General features: G+C 56.1%; 1 protein-coding gene across 1 annotated transcript in view; it reads left to right on the top strand.

Moving 5' to 3' along the window:
- The window catches only part of BCAN (brevican), a 31232-nt gene that overhangs the window by 3081 nt on the left and 4226 nt on the right, over positions 1-23925 (top strand). Inside the window, 12 exon segments of the mRNA XM_074529709.1 lie at positions 4281-4373; positions 4464-4859; positions 6037-6211; positions 7876-8003; positions 9134-9427; positions 11284-11529; positions 12763-12879; positions 13033-13386; positions 17085-17192; positions 18217-18375; positions 21293-21375; positions 23262-23406. Of these exon segments, the coding sequence (XP_074385810.1) occupies positions 4289-4373; positions 4464-4859; positions 6037-6211; positions 7876-8003; positions 9134-9427; positions 11284-11529; positions 12763-12879; positions 13033-13386; positions 17085-17192; positions 18217-18375; positions 21293-21375; positions 23262-23406 (2290 nt within the window). The 5' untranslated portion in view covers positions 4281-4288.

Below are 23925 nucleotides of genomic sequence, written 5' to 3'. Positions count from 1 at the left end.
CGCTGTCCCAAAATAGATCCCAGCTCCATTTTCCACCTGGTTTCCCACAGAAATGGAGGTTAGCTGGCCCCGCCACGTGCCTGCCTGTGTGTCTGTCTGATCCCGGCAGCTCCTGAGCTCTGAGGTCTCTGGGACAACTCTGAGCCTCACGAGTTGCTGACATTATAATTATTCAACATTTTTTTGGCTGCTCTTCCCTAGTCCTGCTCTCAGCTTTTCCCTCAGAATTTGTGGGTTGAAGGATTTTCCATTTGTGGCAAACAGGAAAAATACCCAACGCAAAAATCCAACCCCAAACCCCAAACCCTGAGAGTCTCTGCTCATGGGGCAGGGTGAAATTTGCTTTAACCCTTCCCACACCCCATTCCCAGTGCCAGCACACACTCAGGGATGGGCACAGGAGGAGGGCAGCCACTCCAGCCTGCCCAATTCCTGTGGAATTTTATCTCTTGAATTTCCTCCCCGGGATTTCAGGGCCGCTGTCCGCGCCACCCCGGCGCCTTGGGGACGGGAAGAAAAGGTGCCAGTGACAAAAGCCTGCCTTGCCTGGCTGCCCAGGGGGTGGCACCAGCCCCCGGGCTGGAGCCTGGCCACGGCTGCCACGCAGGAGGGTTTTGTCCCTCACACAGAACCATGGGGCTGCATTCAAAATATCTGTCTGGAGCACAGACAGCTCCTGCCTTGGCCCTGGCACCACTGGGCAGCCCAGCTTTGGCTGCCCCTGCTGGGAAGGGGACGTCTGTGGTCTGCACTGGATGGTTGATGCCCATGGGATGTGGTGCCAGGGGATTTTTGTTGGTGTTGGGAGCTGTGCATGCACAGTGCCTGGTGCTGTGGGCTGTGCACCCGTGGGGTGTGGTGCCAGGGGCTGTGTACCCACGGTGTGTGGTGCCAGGGCTGTACATCCATGGTGTGTGGTGCCAAGGGCTATGTACCCGTGGTGTGTGGTGCCAGGGATGTATATCTGTGGTGCCAGGGATGTACATCCATGGTGTGTGGTGCCAGGGGCTCTGCACCCACAGTGTGTGGTGCCAGGACTGTATCACCATGGCTCCAGGGGCTGTGAATTCATGGTGTGTGACGCCAGGGATGTACATTCATGGTGTGTGGTGCCAAGGGCTGTGTACCCACGGTGTGTGGTGCCAGGGATGTACATCCACGGTGTGTTGTGCCAAGGGCTGTGTACCCGTGGTGTGTGGTGCCAGGGATGTATATCTGTGGTGCCAGGGATGTACATCCATGGTGTGTGGTGCCAGGGGTTGTGTACATCCATGGTGCCAGGGGCTGTGCATCCATGGCGTTGTGCTGCCAGGGTTCCAGGGGCTGCGTACCCATGGTGTGTGGTGCCAGGGGCTGTGTACTCACAGTGTGCAGTGCCAGGGAATGTATATTTGTGGTTCTAGGTGCTGTGTGTCCATGGTGTGTGGTGCCAGGGGTGTACATCCATGGTGTGTGCTGCCAGGGGCTCTGCACCCACAGTGTGTGGTGCCAGGACTGTATCACCACGGCTCCAGGGGCTGTGGATCCATGGTATGTGATGCCAGGGACGTACATGGTGCCAGGGATGTACATCCATGTTTCCAGGGGCAGTACATCCATGGTGTGTGGTGCCAGGAAATGTATATTTGTGGTTCCAGTGGGTGTGCATCCATGGTGTGTGGTGTCAGGGACGCACATCCATGGCTCTAGGGGCTGTGTACCCATGGTGTGTGGTGCCAGGGCTGTACATCCATGGTGTTGTGCTGCCAGGGTTCCAGGGGCTGCACATCCATGTTGTGTGGTGCCAGGGCTGTACATCCATGGTTCCAGGGATTGTACATCCATGGTGTGTATTGCCAGGGATGTACATCCATGGTGCCAGGGGCTGTGTACCCATGGTGTGCACTGCCAGGGTTATACAGCCATGGTGTGAAATGCCAGGGCTGTACATACATGGTGCATGATGCCAGGGCTGTATGACCATGGCTCCAGGGGCTGTATACCCATGGTGTGTGGTGCCAGGAAATGTATATTTGTGGTTCCAGGGGCTGTGTGCCCACGGTGTACGCTGCCAGGGTTATATATCCGTGGTGTGAAATGCCAGGGCTGTATGACCATGGTTCCAGGGGCTGCCCATCTGTGGTGTGTGGTGCCAGGGTTCTAGGGGATGTGTGTCCACGGTGTGTGATGCCAGGGCTGTGCATCCATGGCTCCAGGGGCTGTGTACCCATGGTGTGTGATGCCAGGGCTGTGCATCCATGGCTCCAGGGGCTGTCCATCCATGGCAATCGGTGCTGGGGTGTGTGTGGTGCCCAGGGCTGGATTCACACCCTCCCCCCAGAGCAGTGGTCCCCCAGGCACACTCTGGGAACGCAGCTTGGGGAGGGACACAGGTGACAGGGCAGCATCCTGGCAGGCTGTCCCTGCAGCCAGTGACTGGACATGGCCTGAGCTGCTCCTGTGGCTGCTGAAATCAATACAGCGCAAAGAGCTCATAAATTACAAATCTGCTCAGAGCCTCAGGCTGCTCGGTTCCCTGGCAATGGCACGCTGCATCCCTGGCACAGGAGGCTGAGGAGCTCCAAGGAGCCTCTGCAGAGGGGTCAGGGGTATGGAGAGTGCACCAGGCAGGGACATTTCCCCACATTCCCAGCATCAGCCTCCTCTCTGGATGGCTGCAAGAGCAGCAAGACTGCAGGGACACCCAGAGCCCCCCATAATGTGCCTGTCACCCCCTGTGCTGCTCCCTGGAGAGGGCTGGGTGATGGCAGTGCTGCCCACAGGGCTCTCTTTTCAGCAAGGACACCCAGAGCCCCCCATGATGTCCTTATCACCCCCTGTGCTGCTCCCCAGAGAGGGATGAGTGGTGGCAGGGCTGGCCTCAGGGCTCTCTCTCAGTGCTGGTGCCCACCCCACCGGTGGCAGCCCTTTGTGCCAGGCAGCCTGAGGGAGGCACGGGACATAAAGGCTGCTTTGGGCAGCCTCGCTTTTCCCAGCCCGCGCACGGGGAGCCTCCGGCGTGAGCTGAATGGCAAAGGAGCCGTCCTGCTCCTTCCCTCCCCCCTGCCCTGGGCTCTGTGTGTGCTCCGGGCTGTCCCCCCCTGCTCGCTGAGCTCAGCTCCCTCCTCGAGCCCCCCCTGGCAGGGCAGGTGTGCACGAGGGCATGCACACGTGTGTGCCCACCTGCAGCATGCCCTGCCAGCTCCCTGAGCTGTCTCAGCACCTCCTTCCTCACCAAACCCTCCCCGAGCTTTCTCACGGTGGCACCACGGGCACATGGCCCTGGCGCTGGCATCGCCTCCCTGCCCGCTGCAGCCAGGGCTTGGGCTGGCACCATCTGTGCTCTGCAGGCCAGGCTGGACTCTGCTGTCCCCAGGGGAGGTCAGAGGGGCTGGATGGCACCCAGTGGCTCCCAGCCATTGCTCCTGGTTGCTTATGCTGTCTTCTTCCTCTTGTGAGCCAGGGCACCTTCCCTTCCCCTTCCCCTTCCCCTTCCCCTTCCCCTTCCCCTTCCCCTTCCCCTTCCCCTTCCCCTTCCCCTTCCCTTCCCTTCCCTTCCCTTCCCCTCCCCTCCCCTCCCCTCCCCTCCCCTCCCCTCCCCTCCCCTCCCCTTCCCTTCCCTTCCCTTCCCTTCCCTTCCCTTCCCTTCCCTTCCCTTCCCTTCCCTTCCCTTCCCTTCCCTTCCCTTCCCTTCCCTTCCCTTCCCTTCCCTTCCCAAAACTTCCCAAAACTTCCCAAAACTTCCCAAAACTTCCCTTCCCTTCCCTTCCCAAAACTTCCCTTCCCTTCCCTTCCCTTCCCAAAACTTCCCTTCCCTTCCCTTCCCAAAACTTCCCAAAACTTCCCTTCCCAAAACTTCCCAAAACTTCCCTTCCCAAAACTTCCCTTCCCAAAACTTCCCTTCCCAAAACTTCCCAAAACTTCCCAAAACTTCCCTTCCCAAAACTTCCCTTCCCAAAACTTCCCAAAACTTCCCAAAACTTCCCAAAACTTCCCTTCCCAAAACTTCCCTTCCCAAAACTTCCCTTCCCTTCCCAAAACTTCCCTTCCCAAAACTTCCCAAAACTTTCCTTCCCAAAACTTCTCTTCCCAAAACTTCCCTTCCCAAAACTTCCCAAAACTTCCCTCCCCAAAACTTCCCTTCCCAAAACTTCCCTTCCCTCTGTGCCCCAATTCCACATCCATCACCCCACGTCCCCCAGGTTCTTCCGAGCCACTTCCCGTCCTGCAGGGATGGGAGATTTTTGGTGCTTTTATGGATTCTGAGCACATCTGGGTGGTTTTTTCTCCCCCCTTTGCAGGGCAGAGCATGGCCCCCGCCCTCCCCCTGCTGCTGCTCTGGCTGTTTGTCCCCACGGCGCTCCCGGAGGTGTTTGGCCCTGGAGATGGCACAGGTAACTCAGCACCCCATTGGTGCCCTAGTGAGGATCTCGGGGGGCTCCTCACACCAACCCTGCTCACATCTCCTCTCTTCTCCCACCCAGAGGACCCCAAGGCTCTGCAGGTGTCCATGCCACGGCACCCAGCCCTGGAGGCCGTGCTGGCAGGAGATGTCACCATCCCGTGCCTCATCACCTACCTTGGTCCCCAGCCCACCACCGCCAGCACCGGCGGCCGCCGCGCCGTCCTGGGCACACCCCGGGTGAAGTGGACCTTCATCTCTGAGGGCAGGGAGGTGGAGATCCTGGTAGCTCGTGGGGACAGGGTGAAGGTGAGCGAGGACTATCGGCTGCGCGCCTCCCTGCCCATCTTCCACCAGCGCTACACCAACGCCTCGCTGCTGCTCACCGAGCTGCGCCCCAACGACTCGGGCATCTACCGCTGCGACGTGCAGCACGGCATCGAGGACGGCCACGACATCCTCCACGTCAAAGTCAAAGGTACCTCAGGCTGGGCAGAGGTGGAGTTTGGGGCAGCCAGGGGCCCTCTCCTGGCTCAGCAAATGCTGCCCTGGGTGTTGTAGCAGGATGACCGCCAGCATGGGAATAACATGCAATGACTAGTGATTTCAGAAGGCTGAACAATTGCTTTATTAAGCAATTGATTATTAGTTTATTAAATAATTGCTTTATTATACAATTGTTCATTAAATAATTACTTTATAAGCATATATTTATTAAATAATTTCTTTATAAGCAATTAGTTTATTGGTTTATTAAGTAATTGCTTTATTAAGCAATTAGTCGATTAACTAAATGCTTTATATTAGTTTATTAACCAATTGCTTTATAAACTATTATAGCTGTATTCTACTACACAAACTATACTATGCTACACTGTGCTATAGTAAACTATAAGCTTTATAATAAACTTTATTATTTTATTAAATAATTGCTTTATTAATTGTTTATGAACCAATTGCTTTATAAGCAATTAGTTTATTAGTTTATTAAACAATTGCTTTATTAAGCAATTAGTTGATTAACTAATTGCTTTATATTAGTTTATTAAGCAATTGTTTATTAACTAATTGCTTTATAAGCAATTAGTTTATTAGTTAATTAGTTTATTAACCAATTCCTTTAAGCAATTAATTTATTAACTAATTGTTTTATATTAGTTTATTAAGCAATTGTTTATTAACTAATTGCTTTATAAGCTATTATAACTGTATTATACTACACTCAAACTATACTATACTATACTATACTATACTATACTATACTATACTATACTATATTATACTATACTATACTATACTGTACTATACTATACTATACTATACTAATACTAAATAAAAACCCATGACCTTTTTCCAACAGCCACAACACAGCTTTGACCTAATTGGTCAATCAATCCAAACAACCATCACCAGGGTCTAATTAACAAACCCCTTCCTGTACACAATCACCATAACACATTCCGCGTGTTCCAAACTACAGGACCAGCACGCAGAGATAAGAATTGTTTTCATTCCCTTCCCTGAGCTCTCTCACTGCCTTCCCCAGGAGAAATCCTGGGAAGGGTTTCTCTGTGGAGAGAGCTGCAGCCACATCCTGGGTGCATTTGTGGGGGGCTGCCATGAAGCCCCTCGCCCACATCCGCGTGTGCCCGCAGGGGTGGTGTTCCACTACCGGGAGGGCTCCATGCGCTACGCCTACACCTTCTCCGAGGCGCAGGAGGCTTGTGCCAGGATCGGTGCCAGCATCGCCACCCCCGAGCAGCTCTACGCCGCCTACCTGGGGGGCTACGAGCAGTGTGACGCCGGCTGGATCGCCGACCAGACCGTCAGGTGGGCACCTCCTGTGCCTCGCCCTGTTGTGGTTTGCTTTTGGGTTTTAACTGTTTAATTTTAATGTGTTAGATTTTTCTATGTTAGAAAACCGGTTCGTTCCGTACCCCCCTGTTCAGTCTCCCAAAGGGTTCTTCCCAGAAGTTGTTACCTCATATTTTTCCCTTATATCAACCCCTATGTCAATCTCCTCCACCCCTCCCATGTCTCCAAACTCCCCCTTGTCAATGCTCTAAACCCATCCCCTGCAGTTTGTCAGTGATGGTTTTTTTACACCCCTTTAGCCAGAAAGTTCTATGTCAGTCATGCTGTTTCCCTTCACCTATTTGCTAATTATGTATTCACTCCTCCCTCCTTCTTCCTCATTGGTGTTAGATTGATGTGAGTCCCCCCCATGTGTGGTGGTGTTCGCAGGGGTCCCAGGATGAGGGAAGAGATGAGAATTGTGACTCCATGTTTCAGAAGACTGATTTATTATTTCATGATATATATTATGTTACATTATGTTGCGTTACGTTATATCAATCATATCATATCATATCATATTAAAAGGATATATTAAAATTATACTAAAAGAACAGAAGAAAGGATTTCATCAGAAGACTGGCAAGGAATAAAAAGGAATGATAATAAAATCTTGTGACTGACCAGAGAGTCCGAGACAGCTGGACTGTGATTGGCCATTAATTAAAAACAACCACATGAGACCAATCAAAGATGCACCTGTTGCATTCCGCAGCAGCAGATAATCATTGTTTTTCTTTTCCTCTGAGGCTTCTCAGGAGAAAAAATCCTGGCAAAAGGATTTTTCATAAAATATGTCTGTGACACCCATGCTCCTCCTTGCTAGCTCCTGATTGGTTTGTAGGCAGTCTCCTCCCCTGGACTGCCCCCTTTATAAACTGTTGTAATCCTGTTGTCAGTGCTCTTCTGTCGGTGCTCCCTTGGAGTTTGATTGTAACACATCTGTGTGTGCTCTCTTGGAGTTTGTTTGGTTGTAACACCTCTGTGTGTGTGCTCTCTCTGAGTTTGTTTGGTTGTAACACATCTGTGTGTGCTCCCTTGGAGTTTGTTTGGTTGTAACACATCTGTGTGTGCTCCCTCTGAGTTTGTTTGGCTGTAACACATCTGTGTGTGCTCCCTTGGAGTTTGTTTGGTTGTAACAGCTCTGTGTGTGCTCTCTTGAGTTTGTTTGGTTGTAACACCTCTGTGTGTGCTCTCTCTGGGTTTGTTTGGTTGTAACACCTCTGTGTGTGCTCTCTCTGAGTTTGTTTGGTTGTAACACCTTTGTGTGTGCTCCCTTGGAGTTTGTTTGACTCTAACACCTCTGTGTGTGCTCTCTCTTGAGTTTGTTTGGTTGTAACACCTCTGTGTGTGTTCCCTTTGGGTTTGTTTGGTTGTAACACATCTGTGTGTGCTCCCTTTGGGTTTGTTTGGTTGTAACACCTCTGTGTGTGCTCTCTCTGAGTTTGTTTGGCTGTAACACCTCTGTGTGTGCTCTCTCAGTGTTTGGTTGTAACACATCTGTGTGTGCTCCCTCAGAGTTTGTTTGGCTGTAACACCTCTGTGTGTGCTCCCTTTGGGTTTGTTTGGTTGTAACACCTTGGCACTGCTCCCACCCGTTCCCCAGGGTGTCACCAGCTCCCCTGTGCTCTCTGCCCCAGGTACCCCATCCAGACCCCCCGGGAGGCCTGTTACGGGGACATGAACGGCTTCCCAGGGGTGAGGAACTACGGCGTGGTGGACCCTGAGGACATGTATGACGTGTACTGCTACGCTGAGGACCTGCCAGGTGCCCGTGGTGCCACCTCTTGCCCTCCTCTGCTTTTGCTCCTGTGCTAACTTGCCCCTGTAACCCGTTGTGAACCCAAGTGAAAAGCTGCAGGTGCTGTCTTTGGGTGTGGGAACCTGCTGTGCTGCTTCCTAAAGCATTCCTGGTTCGTTTTGGAAGGGTGGGGAGCTCTGTCCCTGGCAGCAGGCAGTGCCCAGGCTGGGCTGTGCCCACGGTGATGTGCCCCAGACCAGCAGCACGCTGGGTTGGGTGGTTTGGGTTTGGTTGTGTGTGTGCCGTGCTTTGCATGAGGTGCAGGGCTGCAGATCCTGCCTGGCTCTGTGTGCCTGGGGGTGGCTGGTCCCTCCTTTGGGGGTCCCCACTGGTGGTGGCAGCTGCTCTGGGGTTGGTTGGTGCCAGGGGTGAGGGACAGGGAGGCAGGGGCAGCTGTGGAGTTGGTTCATGCTGTGCTTTGGGGCAGTGGTCCCCAGCCCTCCTGAGCATGAAGCCTCACCCAGGTGCTCACTGGGCTTGCAGGTGTCCTCAGAAACGTCCCACACATGGATTGCTCAGTGCAGGGCGTGCATCTGCTCCTCTGCAGTCCTGTTCAGGGGCGCTTCAAAGTCTCAGCTCTGTTTGCAAGGGCAGGGATCAATCCCATGTGGCGTGAGAGCTCCAGATGTGCCTACACTGTAACTTGCTGTGCATGGGCAGAGAAGCAGGCAGAGATGAAGGCAGGGATGCTGCACTCAGGAAGGTGGGGAAGCCAGCAGGGAGGCAGGCAGGGATGCAGGGAGGAAAGCAGGCAGAAGGCAGGGAAGCAGGCAGGGATGCAGGTAGGGAATCAGGCAGGGAAGCACTCAGGAAGGCAGGGATGCAGGCAGGAGGGCAGGGAAGCAGGCAGGGATGAAGGGAAGCAGGCAGGGATGCAGGTAGGGAATCAGGCAGGGAAGCACTCAGGAAGGCAGGGATACAGGCAGGGATGCAGGCAAGGATGCAGCCCTCCTCCAGCCCCCGGTGTCCCTCCACACCGCATTCTCCATCTCCACACCCTCTCCTGGGCTCATGCCGAGAGCGGACGAGCCGAGGGGGCTCCCTCCTCCCTTACCCCCTTCCCATCTCTGACTCCCCTCTCCCTCCTCTCTCCCCAGGTGAGATCTTTCTGGAGACATCCCCGGCCAGGTTCACCCTGGAGGAGGCTGCGCAGCGCTGCCGGGCTCTGGGCGCGGAGCTGGCGAGCCCGGGCCAGCTGTACGCCGCCTGGAACGCGGGGCTGGACGCCTGCAGCCCCGGCTGGCTGGCCGATGGCAGCGTCCGCTACCCCATCGTCACCCCCCGCGAGCGCTGCGGAGGGGCCCTGCCCGGCGTCAAAACCATCTTCCTCTTCCGAAACCAGACGGGATTCCCCGATGCCCAGAGCAGATACGATGCGTACTGCTTCCGAGGTAAACAGGGGCACCCCCGGCAGGGATCGGTGGGAGGGTCCCCCGGGTTGGGCTGCATGTGCCGGGGTTGTGCTGGGGTCCCTGGGTGCTCTCGGTGCTGCTGCTGCGCTGTCGGGGCAGGGCAGGGGTGTTTGGTGCCGGCTGAAGCTGCTGTGCTAGGAGAGGGGTGCCCTGCATGCTGGTAGAGCTGAGAGGGGAGGCGTAACCTGCATGTCCTGACACTGCATGCTGACACCTCGATGCTCTGCACGGTCCTGACATTGCATGTGACAGCTCTCCATAGGGCAGGGGTGCTCTGCAGGATCCTGACACTGCATGTGACAGCTCTCCATAGGGCAGGGATGCTCTGAGGGTCCCAGAATTGCATGCTGACCCCTCTCCATAGGGCAGGGATGCTCTGCAGAGTCCAGACACTGTGTTGTGACAGCTCTCAGTACTGCAGGGATGCTCTGCAGGGTCCCAGCAGTGCATGCTGACAGCTCTCAGTAGGACAGGGATGCTCTGCAGGGTCCCAGAATTGCATGCTGACACTTCTCAATACTGCAGGGATCCTCTGAGGGTCCCAGCAATGCATGTGACAGCTCTCAGTAGGACAGGGATGCTCTGCAGGGTCCCAGAATTGCATGCTGACACTTCTCAATACTGCAGGGATCCTCTGAGGGTCCCAGCAATGCATGTGACAGCTCTCCATAGGGCAGGGATGCTCTGCAGGCTCCTGACATTGTGTGCTGACAGTTCTTTATAGGGTAGGGATACTCTGCAGGGTCCCAGAATTGCATGCTGACCCCTCTCAGTAAGGCAGGCGTGCTCTGATGGCTCCAGCAGTGCATGCTGACAGCTCTCAACACTGCAGGAATACTCTGAGGGTCCCAGAATTGCATGCTCACCCCTCTTCATAGGGCAGGGATGCTCTGAGGGTTCCAGAAGTGCATGCTGACGGCTCTCAACACTGCAGGGATGCTCTGAGGATCCCAGCAGTGCATGCTGACAGCTCTCAATGCAGCAGGGATGCTCTGCAGGGTCCCAGCAGTGCATGCAGACATGCTGTGGCAGAGGAGGGAGGCCCTGCATGTCCTTGGTGCCAGTTCACTGTGACAGACCAGGGGTGTCCTGCATGGCACCATCACTCTGCGCGGGCTCTGTGGGCACAGCTCCAGGAGGGTTCATCCCCCAGGGCTGCAGGCCTGGAGGGCATTCCTGGGCACAGCCTGCCAGGCTGGTTTGGGGTGGTGCTGGGCAGCAAGGAGACCTGTGGGGAGCAGCCAGGTGAGCAGTGAGGCAGGACACAGGCTGGCAGGGATAAGGGGCACAGAAGGATCAGAGCTGTCCCTGCACTCCTCCTGCCTGACCCCACATCTCTGTGTGTCTGCTCAGGGCCGTGGGGGCTCCCAGTGTGGGGATGCTGAGCATCTCTGGGCCTCAGTTTCCCCATCTCTCTGGCTTAGGCAGGATTGACCCGTGCCATGACTCCACAACCCCTGTAACCCACTAACCCCCCATGCATGTCTGCCCTCCCCGGGGTGGGGATGGGGGTGCAGAGGAGGATCCCCACAGCGAGGGGAATGCAGGGATTAGGATCTGGCCCCACCATGTGCTGCTGAGCCCACGGCTCCTGTTGGGGCTGGTGGCACTGCCAGCTCTGGTGGCACTGCCAGCTCCTGCTGGGGCTGGTGGCAATGCCTGGGAGGGCCTGATCCTCCCCCTGCTGACCCCATCTAGAAGGGGAAGGGGAGGCTGAGGAGAGCTGGCTCCCTATTGGGATGCCAAGGCTCCAGGCCTGCTGTGGGGTGCGCTCGTCTCTGAGCGCTGCGGAGCCAGGACAGGGCAGTAATATCCCACTTTCTTTCTGCCCACAGAAGGGACAAACTCTTTCCCTGAGGCTGCAGGAAAATACCAAGGCCAAGAGCCCGAGGAGAATCTCCTCCAGGAGATTGTCACAGTGGCAGAAAAGCTGGAGGAGCTGCAGCTGCCCCGAGCGCCCGTGGAGCTCGAGTCGCGAGGGGCCATTTACGCCGTGCCCCTCTTTGAGGACCCTGACCTGGGCAAGCCAAGCCAGACCCCTGGAGACACCCTGGGGCCACTAGATACCTCTGTGTCCTCAGGTCACCCCATCCCACCTCCCCTTTCCCCACAGCCCCGGCCAGCCCCGAGGCAGGTCCTGTTTCAGCTGGGGAGCTCATCCCTGCCCAGGAGCACGGGGGACAGTGGGGGCTGTCATGGTGGTGCCAGGGCTGGGTCACAGAGCAGCCACAGATGGTGCCCAGGCCACCCCAGCTGTCCCTGTCCTTCCCCATGGATGGGGCACCGGAGTGTTGGTGTAGGGCAGTGCAGGGACAAAGGGACATCTGCGTGTCCCAGCATGCAGGGCAGTGCTGGAGCGGGCTTTGGCAGCACCAGGAGCTGCAGGAGGGAGCTGGCAGCTGGAGGGGCACCAGGCGAGGGGCAGCGGTGAGGGCTGAGCTCGGGCAGAGCTCGGGCAGCCGCGCCCTGCGGAGGGGACAGGGGACAGCGTCACACGGGCTCGGGGCCACTCCCATCTGCCCGCACAGCTTTGTGCGAGCGGGATGGGTGAGCTGGCAGTGCCCGCGGGATGGGCAGTGCCCGCAGGGTGGGCAGAGCTGGGAGTTCCCGCAGGATGGGCAGCACTGGCAGTGCCCGCGGGATGGGTAGAGCTGGCGGTGCCCATAGGGTGGGTAGCCTGGCAGCACCCGCAGGATGGGCAGCGCCGGCAGTGCCCACAGCCCTGGGCTCTGGCTGGCAGTGCCCGGACGGTGGGCAGAGCTGGCAGTGCCCGCGAGATGGGCAGTGCTAGCAGTGCCCTTAGGGTGGGCAGAGCTGGCAGTGCCCGCAGGATGGACAGCGCTGGCAGTGCCTGCAGCCCTGTGCTCTGGCTGGCAGTGCCCACAGGATGGACAGTGCCCTTAGGGTGGGTAGTGCCCACAGGGTGGGCAGTGCCGGCAGCGCCTTTAGGGTGGGCAGTGCCTGCAGCGCCCGCAGAGTGGGCAGCGCCCGCAGAATGGGCAGTGCCAGCAGTGCCCTTAGGGTGGGCAGAGCTGGCAGTGCCCTTAGGGTGGGCACCGCTGGCAGTGCCCGCAGCCCTGTGCTCTGGCTGGCAGTGGCAGTGCCCGCAGGGTGGGCAGTGCCCTCAGGGTGGGCACCGCTGGCAGTGCCCGCAGGGTGGACAGTGCCCTTAGGGTGGGCAGAGCTGGTGGTCCCCGCAGGTTGGACAGCGCTGGCAGTGCCCGAAGGGTGGGCACCGCTGGCAGTGCCCGCAGTGCCCGCAGTGCCCTGGCTGGCTGCCGGCCCTCACTGCCTTTCCGCCTTGCCCTTTGCAGAGGAGTCGCAAGGAGCAGCGCCGGGCAGAGCTGGCAGCGCATCCCCGGAGCGCCCGGCCGGAGAGCGGCACCGCGGGCACCCCACGGAGCCGGAGGGACCCACGGCTGCTCCCGCAGGTGACACGGAGCCTCCCGAGGGCTTTCCTCGCCCTCCCACACAGCGCTCGGACCCTCCACGGGACGCCTTGGGGCGGCCGGGCGGCCCTGCCACCCCCGGGCCACCCGGGCACCGAGTGCCATCGCCAACCGGTGCCAATTCTGCCGCCTCAGAGAGCCGAGAAGGCGCTGGGAGCCCCCGCCGCGGGCACAAATCCGGCGGGGCCAGCACCCCCTTTTCCGGGGCTGAGGACGCCGAGCTCTCCGGAGATGTCGGGGAGAGCCCCGGCGTGTCCCCGCTGCCCCCCGCGCCCCCGCAGGAGGACGGAGAGGAGCACTCGGGGGCCGTGTGGTTCCCCTCGCCCGCAGCGACTCCGTGGCTGCCCCGCAGCAGCGCCGCACCGGCCCCGGGCACGCAGCGTGGGATGCCCGCTGCACCTTCCGAGGAGGAGGATGAGGAGGAGGAGGAAGAGCATCCCTCCGTTGGCACCGTGGAGGGTTTCCTTACGGCCGTTCCGGGAGAAGCAGGTGGGACCCGCAGGGATGGCCTCAGCTCTCCCCGTCCTGGCACCTCGGGGGTGGTGGTGCCAGGGACCCCCAGCTCGGCTGTGCCCCTGCCCGCCGTGCCCACCGAGCGGGCCAGCGTCGGGGCGGGCGCCTGCTCTGCTCGGCGTCCCTGCCGTGCCAGCCTTGCCCTCGGGGCAGCCGTGCTGGCCGCTCTGTGGCACTAGAGATAGGCGACACCTTTCCTTCACTGCTGCCCTCTGTCTGTCTGTCTGTCCGTCCGCCCGTGTCTCCTCTCTCTCTCTCTCTCTCAGCTGGGTAAGGGAAGGTTCCAGGTCTGGAGAAGCACATATTTGTCAAACAAATTGGTCTGATCTCTGCATGCACTTTAAATCTCTTCTACTTCTGTGAAGTGTTTTAATGACTGTTTCCATGAAAAAGCCCCGATAAGCGAAAGGCGGCCCCAGTCCCTGCTCTGACTAACCGTGGTACTAATAAAGGGAATTAATTAAAAGCTTTGTAGAACAAGCATCTCGGCGAGCTCTTCCCTTCGTCCTTGCGCCTCTCCCACTGACGAACTAATCCCTGCCCCGGCCCTGCCCTGCCCTGCCCGGGAATGGGGTGGAAGGGACCCCTTGGTGGGGGGGGGGGGGGGGGGTTGGGAGGGCTGGGGCTGCTTTGCACCCTCCATCTGCCCCCTGGGACTGACCCTGCACTGTCCTGGGGCTGCTTTTCCCCATCCATGTCCCCCCAGGAATGACCCTGCACTGCCCTGGGAGGGGGGGGTGAGGGCTGGGGCTGCTTTTCCCCCTCCATGAGCCCCCCAGGACTGACCTTGCACTGCCCTGGGAGGGTTGGGGCTGCTTTGCACCTTCCATGTCCCCCAGGACTGACCCTGCACTGCCCTGGGGCTGCTTTTCCCCCTCCCTGTCCCCCCAGGACTGACCCTGGCAGGGTTGGGGCTGCTTTGCTCCCTCCATATCCCCCCCCGGACTGACCAGGGACTGCTTTTCCCCCTCCATGTGCCCCCAGGACTGACCCTGCACTGCCCAGGACTGACCCTGCACTGCCCCGGGAGGGCTGGGGCTGCTTTTCCCCCTCCATGTCCCCCCCAGGACTGACCCTGCACTGCCCCGGGAGGGGGGTGAGGGCTGGATGCTGCATGGCATGAGCAGGGGGACACACGGGGGACACAGAGCCCCACCAGAACCACCCTGCCTTGTGCAGCTCTCCCTAAAATCACTGCAGATCCTTTGGGCCACATCCCCCAGGGGCTGAGATGGGTGAGCAGAGGGACCATGAGGTGCTGTGGGTGGGTGGGGGTCACCCCTGGGGTGATGCCAGATCTGATGCCCATCCCAGTGCCAATCCCCTGCCCCATCCCGCTCTCTGCAGCACAGGGCACCATGTGGGGTCCCCGCCCTCCTTCCCCAGGGCATAACAAGAACACACACAGGGCTTAGGAAATGCCCTGAATTAGGAATTCCATTTGCATCCACAGCCTGGCAGCCTCCAGCTCTGTGATTTCCTCCCGAAATTCCGAGTTCCCACTCTCCTCCTGCATTGTGAGAGGCAGACAGAGAGGGCAGTGCCCAGCCCAGCCCCAGGGCACAGGGAGGCTCTGTGCAGGGTGCCCAGACCCCGTGGCATGGCTGCCCTTGCCTTGGCAAGGAGAGGTGCCCAGGAGGAGCCAGCCATGGGACATTTTGGGTCACCCATCCTGTGCCATGCCTGGCTCTGCTGGGGATGGATGGGCTGCACAGGGAGCCACCAGCACCTCGTGGGGAGGGTGAGGTGGCAGCATCGCCCTTGTCACAAACCCAGGACCATAAAACAGGGCGTGATTGGGCTGGAATGGGTCAAGGACTGTGAGCAGCAGCCGTTCATCACACTGAGCTGGGAGCACACGCTGTGCTCCGCGTTCATTAATGACCAGAACGGGCTCCTGGAGCAGAGCTGGCCGAGTTACCAGCCTTGGCCAGGCTGCAGGTGACACCAGAAGGACAGGACAAGGACACGGGGCTGGGATGTGCCAAAGGCTTTATGGTCTGTGTGCTTCCCTCCCAAAACACTGCATCAGCCAGGGAAAAGCAGGAGCTGGTGTGACCGTGTTCACAGGGGTCTGGGGATGAGGGAAGAGACGAGGAACTGACTCCATGTTTCAGCAGGCTTGATTTATTATTTTAATAAATTATATAAATATACATTATATTAATAATTAATATAATATATAATATATATATTAATATATATTACATTAAAACTATACTAAAATAATAGAAGAAAGGATTTCATCAGAAAGCTTGCTAAGAATAGAAAAAGAAAGAATGATAACAAAGGTTTGTGTCTCGGCTCTCTGTCCGAGACTGTGATTGGCCATTAATTAGAAACAACCACACGAGACCAATCACAGATGCACCTGTTGCATTCCACAGCAGCAGATAATCAATGTTTACATTTTGTTCCTGAGGCCCCTCAGCTTCTCAGGAGGAAAACCCTAAAGGATTTTTCAGAAAAGATGTCTGTGACAAGCTGGGCCTGGGCAGAGAGAGGGGGCCAGGGGCCTAGAGCTGGTGGCCCCACAGCCATCTCAGAGCCCTGCAGGGGTGAGGATGTTGGGATGTTGAGTCAGGAATGGAAAGAAAACTCCACTCTTGAGGTGGATCAGAAGGCTCTGTTTAATGAGAGTAGAGGGCCTTTAATAATGGGACTTGCTAAGGTGATTGCCCTCAAATTAGAAACGTCTCACACTATTGGTGAGCTTGAAATGAGACACATCTAATTGGTTTCAAAGTAGAAACATCTCACACTATTGGTGAGCTAAAAATCAGAAATATCTAACTGGCTTCAAAGTAGAAACATCTCACACTATTGGTGAGCTCAAAATTAGAAAAATGTAATTGGTCTGAAAGCAGGAATATCTCACACTATTGGTGAGCTCAAAATGAGACACATCTAATTGGTTTCAAAGTAGAAACATCTCACACTATTGGTGAGCTAAAAATTAGAAATATCTAATTGGTCTTAAATTAGAAACACCTCACACTATTGGTGAGCTCAAAATCAGAAAAATCTAACTGGTTTCAAAGCAGGAACATCTCACACTATTGGTGAGCTCAAAATGAGACACATCTAATTGGTTTCAAAGTAGAAACATCTTACACTATTGGTGAGCTAAAAATTAGAAATATCTAATTGGTCTGAAATTAGAAACACCTCACACTATTGGTGAGCTCAAAATCAGAAAAATCTAACTGGTTTCAAAGCAGGAACATCTCACACTATTGGTGAGCTCAAAATCAGAAACATCTAATTGGCTTCAAAGTAGAAACATCTCACACTTGGTGAGCTAAAACTCAGAAATATCTAATATCTAATAAATATCAGAAATATCTAATTGGCTTCAAAGCAATGACACACATCTAATTGGTCTGAAAGTAGAAACATCTCACATTATTGGTGAACTCAAAATCAGAAACATCTAATTGGCTTCAAAGTAGAAACATCCCACACTGTCGGTGCCCATGAGTAACACACTGTGAAGAACCACAACTCCAAACAATGCTGACAGAAAGAGAGATAATAATTGTTTGAATTCTTTCCTCTACAATTCCCAGGCTCAGCCTGGCAGAAACCCTCTGGTCTGAGGATGCCCAGGTGGCCCTGCTGGGCACCGGGGAGGTGCTGAGCCCTGTGGTGAGCGTGGCTGCTGTCCCTTGCAGGTGGCTGTGTCCCCAACCCCTGCCTGAACGGAGGCACCTGCGTGGAGGACGGCGCCCAGCTCACCTGCCTGTGCCTGCCCGGCTACGGGGGCAGCAGCTGTGAGAGACGTGAGTGCCCCGGTGCCAGCCTGGCCATGGGTGCCAGCCTGGCCTGTGAGTGCCATGGGTGCCACCGTGGCCTGTGAGTGTCACCCTGGCCATGTGAGTGCCCTGGTGCCAGCCTGGCCATGGGTGCCAGCCTGGCCTGTGAGTGCCCTGGTGCCAGCCTGGCCTGTGAGTGCCATTGGTGCCAGCCTGGCCATGGGTGTCAGCCTGGCCTGTGAGTGCCATGGGTGCCAGCCTGGCCATGGGTGTCAGCCTGGCCATGTGAGTGCCATGGGTGCCACCATGGCCTGTGAGTGTCACCCTGGCCATGTGAGTGCCCTGGTGCCAGCCTGGCCATGGGTGTCAGCCTGGCCTGTGAGTGCCATGGGTGCCACCGTGGCCTGTGAGTGTCACCCTGGCCATGTGAGTGCCCTGGTGCCACCCTGGCCATGGGTGCCACCCTGGCCATGCAAGTGTCACCCTGGCTGGTGAGTGCCCTGGTGCCACCCTGGCCATGGGTGCCAGCCTGACCTGTGAGTGCCATGGGTGCCACTGTGGCCATGGGTGCCACCCTGGCCTGTAAGTGCCCTGGGTGCCAGCCTGGCCAGTGAGTGCCCTGGTGCCAGCCTGGCCATGGGTGCCAGCCTGGCCTGTGAGTGCCCTGGGTGCCACCGTGGCCTGTGAGTGCCACCCTGGCCATGGGTGCCATCCTGGCCTGTGAGTGCCACCCTGGCCATGTGAGTTCCCTGGTGCCACCCTGGCCATGTGAGTGCCACCCTGGCCATGTGAATGCCCTGGGTGCCACCCTGGCCACTGGAGTGTCCTGGTGCCACCTTGGCCATGTGAGTGCCACCTTGGCTATGTGACTGCCATGGGTGCCACCCTGGCCATGTAAGTACCCTGAGTGCCCATGTGAGTGTCCTGGTGCCACCCTGGCCACGCTGCCCAGCTCCCAGCAGCCCAGCGGACACAAAGGAGGGGCGATGAGGAGTTTGGGGTGAGGGGGGCTCTGTGCTCACCCTCTGCCCTCTCCCCTGGCACGGCTCAGCCCTGAGGAGCTGCAGCCCGGGCTGGGACAGCTTCCAGGGCTCCTGCTACCGACACTTCTCCACCCGGAGGAGCTGGGAGGACGCCGAGAGCCAGTGCAGGCACCACGGGGGGCACCTGGCCACCATCCTGACCCCCGAGGAGCAGGACTTCATCAACGGTACGTGACTCTGCTGCTGCTGTGTGACACTGCTGCTGTGTGACACTGCTGGTGTGTGACACTGCTGCTGTGTGACACTGCTGTCCCCTCCCTGCTGCTGTTGCTGTGTGACACTCCTGCTGTGTGACACTGCTGCTGTGTGGCACTGCTGGTGTGTGACACTGCTGCTGTGTGACACTGCTGTCCCCTCCCTGCTGCTGGTGTGTGACTCTGCTGGTGTGTGGCACTGCTGGTGTGTGACACTGCTGGTGTGTGACACTGCTGTCCCCTCCCTGCTGCATGTGTGTGACACTGCTGCTGTGTGACACTGCTGCTGTGTGACACTGCTGCTGTGTGACACTGCTGGTGTGTGACATTGCTGTCCCCTACCTGCTGCCGAGCCCTGCAGGGCTGGGAGTTGACAGGAGGTGGAGCCCGGCCCTGCAGGGATGAATGGACACACAGACAGACAGGCCAGAATATGGATGGTGCATGCAGAGACGTGGGAGCAGACAGGTTCAGCCCTGAAATACGTCCAGAGATGGGAAGAGAGCTGGGGAAGGGTCTCTGGAGCACCTGAGGGGGCTCAGGGGGGGCTTAGGGGGCACCTTCTCACTTTTTACAGGGTGTAGTCACTTGGGGGTCGGGCTCTGGAGAGTGTCCAGAGAAGGGCACAGAGCTGGGGAAGGGGCTCTGGAACTCCTGAGGGATGTGGGGAGAGCTCAGCCTGGAGAAAAGGAGGCTCAGAGGGGACATTCTCCCTTTTTACAAAGTGAATTCACTTGGGGGTCAGGCTCTGCTCACACCTTTCTAGAGTTCTCTGAAAGGAGGGTGGTGTCGCTTGGGGGTCAGAGAGTGTTCAGGGAAGGGAACAGAGCTGGAGAAGGGGCTCAGGAGCACCTGAGGGATGTGGAGAGGCTCAGCCTGAAGAAAATGAGGCTCAGGGGGTACCTTCTCACTTTTTACAAGGCGGAGCTACTTGGGGGTCAGGCTCTGGAGAGTGTCCAGGGAGGGGAACAGAGCTGGGGAAGGGGCTCTGGAGCACCTAAGAGAGCTCAGGGGGGGCTCAGCCTGGAGAAAAGGAGGATCAGGGGGCACCTTCTCACTTTTTACAGCGTGGAGTCACTTGGGGGTCAGAGTGTGTCCAGGGATGGGAACATAACTGGGGGAAGGGGCTCTGGAGCACCTAAGAGAGCTCAGGGGGGGCTCAGCCTGGAGAAAAGGAGGCTCAGAGGGGACCTTCCCCCTTTTTACAGGGTGGAGTCACTTGGGGGTCAGGCTCTGCTCCCAGGGAAAAAGGGACAGAAGCAGAAGTTGCACCAGGGCAGGGTTAGGTTGGATATTGGGAACATTCCTCCATGGAGATGCTGCCCAGGGCAATGCCCATGGCTGAAGGGGTTTAGGAGACCTGTGGATGTGGCACTTGGGAACAGAGGTGCCCCTGGCTGTGAGGAATGGCTGGACTCGATGATCTTGTCCCTTTTCCAACAAAATCCCACAGTCCAGTGATGGATGGGCAGAGCAGCAGTGGGGTGGGTGTGTAAATTTGAAAATTGGGTGTAAATGTGAAGGCAAAGCCAGAACCTGCCTGAAATCAGCCTTGGAGGGATGGGGGAGGCAGAGCAGGGGAGAAGTGCTGTGGGAACAGGACAGGGAGCAAAGAGCCTGAAGGAACTGAGGGTGGAGGAGGAGGAAGGGGCAGGAGAGACCTGACAGGGACACAAAGGGACACAAAGGGACGGGCAGGGACTGGCTGGACCTGAAAGGGGACAGGTGCAGACAGGTGGGGACCTGCAGGGACAGGTGGGGACTGGCAGGGTGGGGTGGGGACTCACAGGGACAGGTGGGGACAGGAGGGGACAGGCATGGACAGGTGGGGACTGGTGTGGACAGGTGGAGACCAGCAGAACCAGGTGGAGACCTGCAGGGACAGGTGGGGACAAGCAGGGACAGGTGGGGACAGGAGGGGACCTGCAGGGACAGGTGAGAACTGGCAGGGCCAGGCAGGGACCGGCAGGGCAAGGTGGGGACCTGCAGGGAGAGGTGGGGACAGGCGGGGACAAGTGGAAACCTGCAGGGACAGGTGGAGACCAGCAGAACCAGGTGGGGACAAGTGGGGACAGGTGGGGACCGGCAGGGCAAAGTGAGGACCTACAGGGACAGATGGGGACCTGCAGGGACAGGTGGGGACCCGAAGGGACAGGCGAGGACCTGCAAGGACAGGTGGGGACTGGCAGGGCAAGGTTGGGACTCGCAGGGACAGGTGGAGACCAGCAGAACCAGGTGGGGACCTGCAGGGAGAGGTGGGGACAGGCAGGGCAAGGTGGGGACTCGCATAGCCAGGTGGGGACCAGGAGGGCAAGGTGGGAACCTGCAGGGACTGGTGGGACTGGCATAGCCAGGTAGGGACCTGCAGGGACAGGTGGGGACAGGCGGGGACAAGTGGAAACCTGCAGGGACAGGTGGAGACCAGCAGAACCAGGTGGGGACAAGTCGGGACAGGTGGGGACAGGAGGGCACAGGCGGGTCCCGGGCTCTGCCGCCCTCTCCCGGCCGGTCCTGTCCCGCCTCCCCGGGGCTGAGGGGCAAAGGGGTTCCCAGATGTCCTTTTGGGGTGTCCCCAAACCTCCCAGCACCTTCCCGCTGCAGGACGAGGGACACCCCCAGGTCCCAAATCCCCCTGAGTGCAGCCCTTCAGCCCCCTCCTGACACCTGGCTGTGTCCCTGTCCCCAACACCCCCCGTGTCCCCCAATGGCCATTCAGCCCCCTCCTGACACCTGGCAGTGTCCCTGTCCCCACCATGCCCCGTGTCCCCCAGGTGGCACCTGGATGTGTCCTTGTCCCCAACACCCCCCATGTCCCCCAATATCCCTTCAGCCCATCCTGGCAGGTGACACCTGGCTGTGTCCCTGTCCCCAACACCCCCGTGTCCCCCAGACCAGTACAGGGAGTACCAGTGGATCGGCCTCAACGACCGCACCATCGAGGGCGATTTCCAGTGGTCTGACGGGAGCCCCTTGGTAAGTGAGGCTGCCAAGCCCTGGGTGCCCTCACGGGGCGGGCACCACCAGCCTGGCACCTCCTTATCCTCTCCCCCAGCCCGGATTTTGGGGCTCCCAAACAGGAGCTGCCTGCTTCACCTGGCTGAGCATCCCCACTCCTAGCTAAGCCAACAAACCCTCCCTCCAACAGCAAACCTCATAGCACAACTAACTGTTGTAATCACACTTTTCAACTGATCTGCCTTCACAATTATATAACAGGAGCCACAATCCTACTTATTGCCTCATTCACCCTATGCAATCCACCTTATTGCCTCATACACCCTGTACATGCTCATAATGTAATGACACAACGAGGTGTCACAGACATCTTTTATGAAAAGTCCTTTCCTTAGGGTTTTTCCTCCTGAGAAGCTGAGAAGCTTCAAGAACAAAATATAAATATTGATTATCTGCTGCTGTGGAATGCAACAAGTAGATCTTTGATTAGTCCATGTTAGTTGTTTCTAATTAATGGCCAATCACAGTCAGCTGGCTCGGATAGAGAGTCCAAGCCACAAACCTTTGTTATCATTCCTTCTTTTTGTATTCTTAGCCAGCCTTCTGATTAAATCCTTTCTTCTATTCTTTTAGTATAGTTTTAATATAATATATATCATAAAATAATAAATCAAGCTGTCTGAAACATGGAGTCAGATCCTCATCCCTTCCCTCAACCTGAGACTCCGGTGAACACCGTCACAATGAGGCACTGTCCCATTCCACATCACATCAGTCCAAAACTCCTCCACACCAGAACATCTCCTCATAGCCCTAAATATAATCCCCATAATGCTCCTAATCCTCAAACCTGAACTAATTTCTGGTATCCCCATATGCAAGTATAGTTTCAACCAGAACATTAGACTCTAAAAATTAGGTGTTAAACCCATCTTACCTGCCGAGGAGAGGTAAAACCAGTGAGAACTGCTGACTCTTGTATCTGAGTATAAAACCTCAGTCTCCTTACTTTCCAAGGATTAATAGTAACACAATGGTTTTAGGAGCCACTCATCTTGGTGCAGGTCCTAGTGAAAGTCATGGACCTCTCACTAGTCCTAAATACATTCATGCTGTGAAAAACGCCAATCACTTGTTTTTAAAATTTGAAAAGTTTAATAGTAGTAAAATGGTTATAAAAATAGTAATACAATTAGAGTAATAATAATTTGGACAATTTGAATTAGGACAATATGAGACAATAGAGACAAAGAGTTATGGATGTCCGGGTACCTTTTTCTGGGCAGCACCTGCCCAAAAAAGGACCCACGTTAACAAAGGATTAACCCTTAAAAGCAACAGCCTGTTGCACATTCATACACTTCATACATGATGCATAAATTCCATTCAAACACAGGATTCTGTCTGGTCATCATCAACTTCTTCCTCTGAATCCTAACAGCGCCTTTGAAGTAGGAAGAAGTTAGTTTCTTCTGATAATGGAGCAATAAATTAATTTTCTCTGAAAGATTCAGGTGTCCTGTGGCTGCTATCTCGCTGCAAGTCCTTTCTTTAAAAAAAGTATCCTACATAGCATCGTTTCTATTTTAACAATTTTTATAACCTAAAACTCTATTTAACACACTGCTTAAGAGAATTAACACAGCATTACTTTCTAACACAACACATATAATATTCACTTTAATATTTGCGAAAAGCCAATCATAAAATACATTTTTTACAATACTCTTAACCCCAGTAACCCTCTCCACCTCCATCCTATTTCCACTTCTATCCAAGAACAACCCCAGGGAGCCACACCTGGCGTTGGCCATGGAGGTGGCACTGCTGGTGCAGGGGTGCCCCCCACACCTGCAGGGTGTGCCGGATGCCCCCTGCACCCCCTGTGCCCCCTGTGCCCACAGCTGTACGAGAACTGGCACCCCGGGCAGCCCGACAGCTATTTCCTCTCGGGGGAGAACTGCGTGGTCATCGTGTGGCACGACGGTGGGCAATGGAGTGATGTGCCCTGCAACTACCACCTGTCCTACACCTGCAAGATGGGGCTGGGTAAGCTGGGCTGAACCCTGGTTTGTGGGAGCAAACAAACTGCACGATTTTTGTGAAATTGTAAAGTTGTACATTTGTGAAAATTGTAAATTTGTGAAAGCTGTATGTTTATTACAGCGATTATTAGGATGGTTCCCCTTAAAATGACATGAGTGCCTCTGGGAATTCCAGATCCTTTTTTAGCTCCCTCTCAAATCCATACGCATGCAATTGCACAATTGGTCATAATTTCATTTTTTCACAATTTCACAATAGGTTCATAAATATTCATTTTTACAAATTTCACGTGACATTTGCCACTAATTTTTCTTTATCAGCAAGAATTCCTGGTTCAGGTTGCCTTGCTCTGTCTGCCCCCCCCCAATCTCTGTCTTTCAACTGAAGCAGTTTCTTAGAGCATAGGTTTTTAGGAGAACAGGCAGTCAGATTAAACAGCAATGTTTGCGAGCTACAGAGCTAACTCAAAGATGTACATTTTACCGAAATCAAAATGGATTTCTGCTCTGGAAAATTTCCACT

The sequence above is a fragment of the Zonotrichia albicollis genome, chromosome 30 (genome assembly GCF_047830755.1).
Source record: "Zonotrichia albicollis isolate bZonAlb1 chromosome 30, bZonAlb1.hap1, whole genome shotgun sequence".
NCBI classification, from domain to species: Eukaryota; Metazoa; Chordata; class Aves; order Passeriformes; family Passerellidae; genus Zonotrichia; species Zonotrichia albicollis.
This window is presented reverse-complemented; position numbering and strand designations above follow the sequence as displayed.